General features: G+C 59.1%; 1 protein-coding gene across 8 annotated transcripts in view; it reads left to right on the top strand.

The window, feature by feature from the left end:
- ADAMTS13 (ADAM metallopeptidase with thrombospondin type 1 motif 13) overlaps positions 1–7146 on the top strand; it is a 31552-nt gene extending 24406 nt beyond the window's left edge. For 7 of the 8 annotated variants that reach the window (XM_045467420.1, XM_045467417.1, XM_045467415.1 and 4 more), the window contains 7 exons: positions 19–201; positions 2561–2765; positions 3406–3697; positions 4221–4367; positions 4700–4876; positions 5875–6050; positions 6663–7146. In XM_045467420.1, coding sequence (XP_045323376.1) covers positions 19–201; positions 2561–2765; positions 3406–3697; positions 4221–4367; positions 4700–4876; positions 5875–6050; positions 6663–6848 — 1366 coding nt within the window. In that variant the 3' untranslated portion in view covers positions 6849–7146. Of the gene's footprint in view, positions 1–18; positions 202–2560; positions 2766–3405; positions 3698–4220; positions 4368–4699; positions 4877–5874; positions 6051–6662 lie in introns of those variants that run through there. The other variant, XM_045467423.1, reaches the window with a different exon arrangement.
- The last annotated feature ends 334 nt before the right edge of the window (positions 7147–7480 follow it).

Raw genomic sequence — 7480 nt, forward strand, 5'->3', positions numbered from 1 at the left:
GACTCCGGTTTGCCCCAGGTGGCAGTACAAGCTGGCAGCCTGCAGCGTGAGCTGTGGAGGAGGGGTGGCACGGAGGATCCTGTATTGCGCACGGGCCCACGGGAGGGACGAGGGCGAGGAGATCCTGCCGGACACCCAGTGCCTGGGGCTGCCTCGCCCGGAGCAGCAGGAGCCGTGCGGCCCGGAGCCCTGCCCACCCAGGTCAGCAGCCCCCAGGTGTCCAGCAAGCAGCCCGAGGTCCTGGAGTGTGAGGACGCCCGGCCGGCCGCGGTGGGGCTTAAAGGGTGGCTCTGGCGGGAGACGGTGCTCGGGAAGCAGGACCACCTGGCAGGCTGCACTAGGTGTCCGAGGTGACGTTCCAACAAAACGCAGGTGGCATGCCGGTGGGGTGCGCGGGTGTGGGGGGGGCTGGGGGGCTTCACCGGGAGGGGGCAGCATTGACGGGGAGTCCGCGGCTGGTCCCTGCTGGGCACAGGACAGAGTAGCTGCAGCCAACGAGGTCCAGGGGTAGGGTGGGAGCCTGACAGGGAAGAGCAGACAGTGACCTTGTTGGTCGGCCCTGCTTCTACGGCTGCTTCTTTGTAGCTCTGCGTTTTTGTTTGTTTGTTTTTTAACGTTTATTTATTTTTGAGAGAGAGACGGAGTGAGAAAGAGAGTGTGAGCGGGGGAGGGGCAGAGAGCAAGGGAGACAGAATCCAAAGCAGGCTCCAAGCTTCCAGCACAGAGCCCGACGCGGGGCTCGAACCCACAAACCACGAGATCGTGACCTGAGCCGAAGTCGGACGCCTCGCCGACTGAGCCACCCAGGCGCCCCGGGAGCTTTGCGTTTTTACCACTGAACTGCTTTTCTGTACCCAAAAAAGGGAACAGACACCTGTGTCCCGCCACCAGCCTTAATAGACACGCTGTATTGCCATGTTTCCTTCCTGTCGGTCTCCTTGGCTTCAAAGAAATACACCGTTACGGATAAGAATTCGTTCCAATTAAAACGCTTAGCTCACCTGTCATTTATTTGGGGTCTGTCGCAAAGTCGGGAGCACACTTTATTTCTCCACGTCAGTCACCGAATTTCCCCCGACGGCTCCTTTATCGTGTCCTAGATCCTTGTGTACATTGGGATCTGTGTCAGGGCTTTTTATCGGCTTCTGTTGTTTGTAATTCCCCCACCCGTCCCCGTGTCAGAGGGTTTTAAATACTGTGGCTTTATGGTCCACTTACCACCCACACCAGTGTCTCTTGGCTTGTGCTGAAGTCCCTTGGCCGTGCAGCCCAGTCATTCGTATGGGAATTTATCTGGGATTTATATGGCAGTTGCACACACCCCTGAGCTCTGGCTACTCCCCCGATGGCACCTGCCTCAGGGCTTCTGTGGCTACCTTCCCGCTGCCAGAATGGGTCTTCTGTGGATAGCCTTTCGTCCAGGCTGTGCTCAAAGCACCGCAGCAGAGAGGTGGGGAGTCCTCCCTGAGCACCACTCCAGAATGGCACACTCAGCCCACCCCATGACTCTCGGCTCTGCCTTCTTCTTTATAGCATGTGCTACGCCGTGGCGTTTATTTCGCTGTTGATTTCTCTGTCTGTTCCTTCACTGAGCGTAGCGGTTTCTCAACCGGGGGCGATTTCGCCTCCCAATGCGGCATTGTCTAGAGACATTTTTTCTTTTAAGTTTTTCTTTATTTATTTTGACAGAGCACAGCAGGGGAGGGGCAGAGAGAGAGAGAGAGAATGCTAAGGGGCTCGAACTCATGAGCCGTGAAAACACGACCTGAGCAGAAAGCAAGAGTCAGACGCTTAACCAACTGAGCCATCCAGGAGCCCAGCCTTGGTTCTCTTTTCTTTTCTTTTCTTTTCTTTTCTTTTCTTTTCTTTTCTTTTCTTTTCTTTTCTTTTTCTTTTCTTCTCTGTATTTAAGAGTCTCTTGTGGTTTGCCTCCTTCTCTGTTTTTATCTTACTTTTGCTTCCCTTCCCCTACGTTCCTCTGTTAAGTTTCTCAAATTCCACAGATGAGCGAAGCCCTATGATATTTGTCTTTCTCTGACTTATTTCATTTGGCATAATACCCTCTGGTTCCATCCACGTTGTTGCAAATGGCAAGATTCCATTCTTTTTCATCGGCAAGTGTATATAAATCACATCTTTATCCATTCACCCGTCAGTGGACATTCGGGCTCTTTCCATCTTTTGGCTATTGTCGATCGCGCTGCTATGAACATGGGGGTGCCCGTGCCCCTTCGAATCAGATGTGCAGACACACGTTAAGTGCCGTGACTAGGGAAGGGGGGTTGCCACTGGCATCTGGCGAGTGGGTGGAGTGAACCTCCTGCACCACATCCTATGGAACCGTTGGCCCCAGATGTCAGTGATGCCAAGGCGGTGCTGAGGCTAATCACAAGTCGACATGGGCAGGACCGACCCATGTTGGGATGTGTTCTCCCTTATCCAAGGGCGTCTCTTCCCCCGTCCCTGTCACTTGCATAACTGAGGATCCGCGAGCCCTGGACAGGAAGGGCCCACCCTTCCTGGGCTCGGGGCTGCACCCTAGGGTCTTCTGTCCTCGCAGGTGGAAAATCGTGTCCCTTGGCCCATGCTCAGCCAGCTGTGGCCTTGGCACCGCCACGCGCTCCGTGGCCTGTGTGCAGTTCGACCAAGGCCAGGACGTCGAGGTGGACGGGGCGGCCTGTGTAGCTTTGGTACGGCCGCAGGCCAGCATCCCCTGCATCACCGCCGACTGCGCCTACCGGTGGCGTGTCAGCACCTGGACACAGGTGAGCACGGCAGCTGGGGCGTGTGTCGGCCGAGGGTCCTCATACGCAGGGACCTGGGGGCTTGGATTCATCGTGACCCTCTGAAAGGAAGGGGGAGACTGGGGCGGGAGGAAGTAGTCAGGGCACCTAGAGACAGAAGACACAGTGAGGCCTGGAGACCTGAGGAGCGGGTCTGGGCCGAGGTCTGGAGACACCAGGCCACGAAGGGGAAGGTGACTCAGGTCTCCGTTCTTGCCTTTCTGGTGCCGTCACCTCGCAAGGTAGTGGAAAGACAAAGGTAGATATGGTTAGGTCTCCTGCGGGAAGATCTCGCTCATGGTCGGGAGGGGGAGAGGAGGCAAAGCAGACAGCCACCGCTGGCGTTGGGCACAAGGACTCTGGGCGTCGGGTCCTGGTGGAAACGAGAGCTCAGATGAGGGCAGTGCAGGGCAGGAGGGTGGAGGAGGGGGTGCGTGCTGGTGCTGTGACCCGGCAAGGTAACCCCTCCGAGCCTCAGTCTCCTCACCTGTGGAATGGAGACGTGTGCCCGCCCCCCGGGCTATGCGCAGATGAGATCAGATCATGCCTGGCCAGCAGTCACTGCTGTCCTCGACGCCCTCTGGCGAGGTCAGCCTCAACTCCCTCTCTTGTCTCCTGGCAGTGCTCTGTCTCCTGCGGAGACGGCATCCAGCACCGGCACGATGCCTGCCTTGGACCCGGGTCCCAGGCTCCGGTGCCAGCCCACTTCTGCCAGCACTTGCCCAAGCCAGCCACGGTGCGGGGCTGCTGGGCTGGGCCCTGCGCTGGGCAGGGGACCCCCAGCCCGGCGCCCCCCGAGGAAGCCACTGCTGGTGCTCCTCCGGAGCGGCCCTGGCCCCAGGCCCACCTCCTCTCCCCAGCTCCCCGGCTTCAGGGGCTTCTGCCTGGGCCCCAGGAAAGCCCGGCTGAGTCCAGTTATGTCCTTCAACTTTCTGTCTGGGCACTGGCTGGCTGCGGGAAGGGTGGGCAAAGCCGTCCCCAGCTGGGAGAGCTGGGACGGCCTCCTTGTGGGGACCTCCTGGGGTCACCCTGCGAAGCAGCACTTGGGTGCGGCGGGGACTGAAGGCGTGGCCTTGGGAGGTGGGGCTCCAGGCTGGCCCTCTCCTTCCACTTTGCTTCTGCTGGCCGAGTGCAAGCTCGCTTTCCTTACCCTCAGCCTGAGGTTTCATGGGATCCGACCCAGTCTGTGGGACGCAAGGCCACGTGCTGCTGTCCACACTGCCTCCCTCTCACTGGAGCATCCGGAAGCAGCTCTGTGCCCTGCCTGCACCCATGCAGCCCCTCCCCTGACCTAAGAATGCTTTTCCAGCTGGGCCTAGGAAGCTGTCAGCCACCCTACCTCTCAGTCTCCTACCCAGCGTGGAAAACCCCGGGCCTCCCTTCGGGGAACGCCCCGCCCTGAAGCTCCGTTCTCCTGTGCTCCTGCCTCCTTTCCAGGCGTCTGTGGCCGGCAGCACCTTGAGCCGACAGGAACCATTGACATGCGAGGCCCAGGGCAGGCTGACTGTGTAGTGGCCATCGGGCGGCCCCTGGGTGAGGTGGTGACCATTCAAGTCCTCGAGAGTTCCCTCAACTGCAGCACTGGTACGTCTGGGGCCGCACGCACCACCGGTCTTGGTGTGGGGCCTCGGGCACTGGTGAGCAGGACTCCAGCCTGCCCCGTTCCCAGCAGGATGCACCAAGTGCATTCTCCACCCCCCCCCCCCCCCCAATAATCATCATGGCCATCTCGACCTGTCGTGCAATTGTTCCCGTTCTGCAGATGAGGAAACTGAGGCTGTGTCCGATGACTTAGAGCCACAAAGGCAGGAAGTGGGACGGTTGGGACCCGACCACAGCTCAGTCTACCCCAGGGCCGTCGTGCTGCCCGCCCAGAGCAGGGGGTGCTGGACCCTCACCACTCCGTCACTTCCTAGGGGACATGTTGCTGCTTTGGGGCAGGCTCACGTGGAGGAAGATGTGCGGGAAACTGTCGGACAGGACTTTCAGCTCCAAAGCCAACACGCTCCTGGTGAGGCAGCGCCGTGAGCGGCCGGAAGGCGGAGTTGTGCTGCGGTACCAGAGCCAGCCTGCCCCGGGAGCCTCCCACAGAGGTATGGGGGGCAGGGGCGGGGCGGGGCGGGGGGGGGGAGCAGAGCCTCCCCCACGTCCCTGCGGGTGCCGCCTACCGGGCGGCTGACTGTCACGGAGGAGGACACCACCAGCTCCCTGTGCCAGGACGAGGTCCTGGTGTGTGTGCTGCGTCCCTCCCTCGCTAGGCCCCTGCAGCCACATGGGTGACTGCCCTGGCACTCATGTCCTCAAGACCCTTCAAGGTCCTCTGTGAGCAGCTTTCCCCCAGCCCTGTTCCAGTGCAGTGTCCTCTCTGCTCAGCCCCCACAGAGCTGGTGTGTGAGTGCATGCTTGCACGTGTGAGTGAGCGCGCGCGCGCACACACACACACACACGCACACATCCCTCACGTAGAGGATGGCATCCCATGGCCCCACTGGTGTCTTCCAGTAGCCCTCTTGGAGGTCTCAGGGGACTTTCCCTCTCCCAACAGCCCAAGCTGGCTGAAGGTGGCTTCCCTAGCCAGCTCCAGAGGTTTCTGGGCCCCCCAGGCTCCACTTCTACAGAGATTTGCCTGGCCCCCGCCCCCCTCGGCGAGTAGCTTTTTGGTGCCTGAGCACAGGCATTGAGTGCTCAAGGGCGGGCCACCCCTTCTCAGGCTCCTCTCTTCTGGCCTCCCTCCCACACGTGGGCTCTTGCCTCACCAGGGGCACAGACAGGAGGCGCAGGCAGGCGGGGCTCCCGTGGGCTCCTAATGTCAATGGCCTTTGTGACAGTTACCTTCATTTTACAGAGGAGGGAACTGAAGGTCAGAGCATTTAACGCCTTCGCCTAGGGTCTCACAGCAGAAAGTGGTACAGGTGGGGTTCGGCGAGGGCTTCTGTGGCGGAGACCCGATCTTGACGACAATGCCATATTGCCCCCCTTCACTGCCCCCTGGCTGTGAGCCGCCCTGGCCTCTGGCATTAGTCGTCTTTCCCAGGGCTGCTAGGTCCTGAAGTGGCCCACACCCAGCCCATCCACCTGCTCTCCTCTGCAGAGTGTGATATGCAGCTCTTTGGACCCTGGGGTAAAATCGTGAGCCCCTCGATGAGTCCACGTGGGAGGAACCTGGGGGGCTGCCGCATCTTCATCAATGTGGCTCCACGGGCCCGCATTGCCATCCATGCCCTGGTCACCAGCGTGGGCACAGGCACTGATGCCAGCCACATCTTGGTAAGGCTACCAGGATGGGGACAAGAATGGGTTGACTTTTGCTATGAGTCTAGACAGCTGTCCCTGGGGATGAGAACTGGGGGTGCTGTACCCACTTTGCCCCCAAACCTCAAAATCATTTGTGAAAGAATGAAAGAGAAGAGTGTCCTCCACTTACTCACCAACAGATGTTTACTGAGCTCCCCACAGGAGTGAAATAGACAAGACCTTTTCTGATGTAGACAGTTAACCCAGAACTCAAGCATAGTTTTAGATCCTGATACAACTTTTCCAGAAGAGTGGATCAAACCCTCCTCCCATGAGGTCTGTGTGTTCTGGGAGAACTGCCCTCTGCAAAGTGTCAGCTCCCCTGCTGGAGGCAACCTGGCTTCTGGAATTAGACAGACCTGGGCTCAGAACCCATCTCTCACACCCTGGCTGTGTGTCCTTGGGGAAGTAATACAACTTCTCTGAACCTGTTTTCTGGGTAGAATAGTAGTGGCTTCCTGACAGGGCTGTTGTGTGAGGATTAAGTGTGTGGCCCTGAGTGTATGATCCCTTGTATATTAAAGGCACCGTAAATGCTAGCTACCGTTTTTGGCTGGCCCTCTGGGGCTGCCCCTTTCCCCTCAGATCCGGGACATCCACAGCCTGAAGACGATGACATTCCGTGGGCAGCAGGCACTCTACTGGGAGTCCGAGGGAAGCCAGGCTGAGATGGAGTTTAGCCAGGGTTTCATGGAGGCGGGCGCTAGCCTGTGGGGCCTGTACTGGACCCTCGGATCTCGAGTGCAGGAACCTGGCTGGGCCGTACCCTAGCTTCCTCTCCAAGCACAAACCTCCAGTGCCCTGCGTGCACAGTAGGATGTCTCCTCCAGGTGCTGGAAAGGAAAGAAACGAACTTGACATTTATGAGCACCTGTTAGGTGCCTGGCAAGCCCCAGAGGGTTGACTCTGGTCTCTGAGTGCTTTCCAATTTGAATTCCGTCCAATCTTAAGTATTTCTTTTAGGGCCTCCTCCAACATGCAAAAGGCTAGGCGGCGGGAGGCACGGTCTGGACTCTGTCTGGAAAGGCAGTCACCAGTCCCTCTGTACCAATAAACGGAATGTGCAGTCTGAGTAGCGTTTTTCTTCACATAACCTGTCCAATCTGCCTTGAAAACCCACCCCAGGGCATTGCCGGAATTCCCTGGCAGCGGCAGGGCTCTAGACCCAATACTGAGCTGAACAAGCCCCACGCCACCCATGGTGGTCTTCTTTTTCTCTACCCAAGAAGGAGGGACGAGGGAGCGTGGGGTCGAGAATGAGCCCCCACGCTGGCACACTCGTTAATTCTCTGCGAGGCCCCGCCCCTGTGCTGGTCGGGCTGGGAGGACCTGACCACCCGGGAGGGCGGGTGCCGCCAGGCCCCGCCCCCTATGCTGATCAGCGCGAGACCCTCGGGCGCACC

Source organism: Leopardus geoffroyi, chromosome D4 (genome assembly GCF_018350155.1).
Source record: "Leopardus geoffroyi isolate Oge1 chromosome D4, O.geoffroyi_Oge1_pat1.0, whole genome shotgun sequence".
Classification (NCBI taxonomy): domain Eukaryota; kingdom Metazoa; phylum Chordata; class Mammalia; order Carnivora; family Felidae; genus Leopardus; species Leopardus geoffroyi.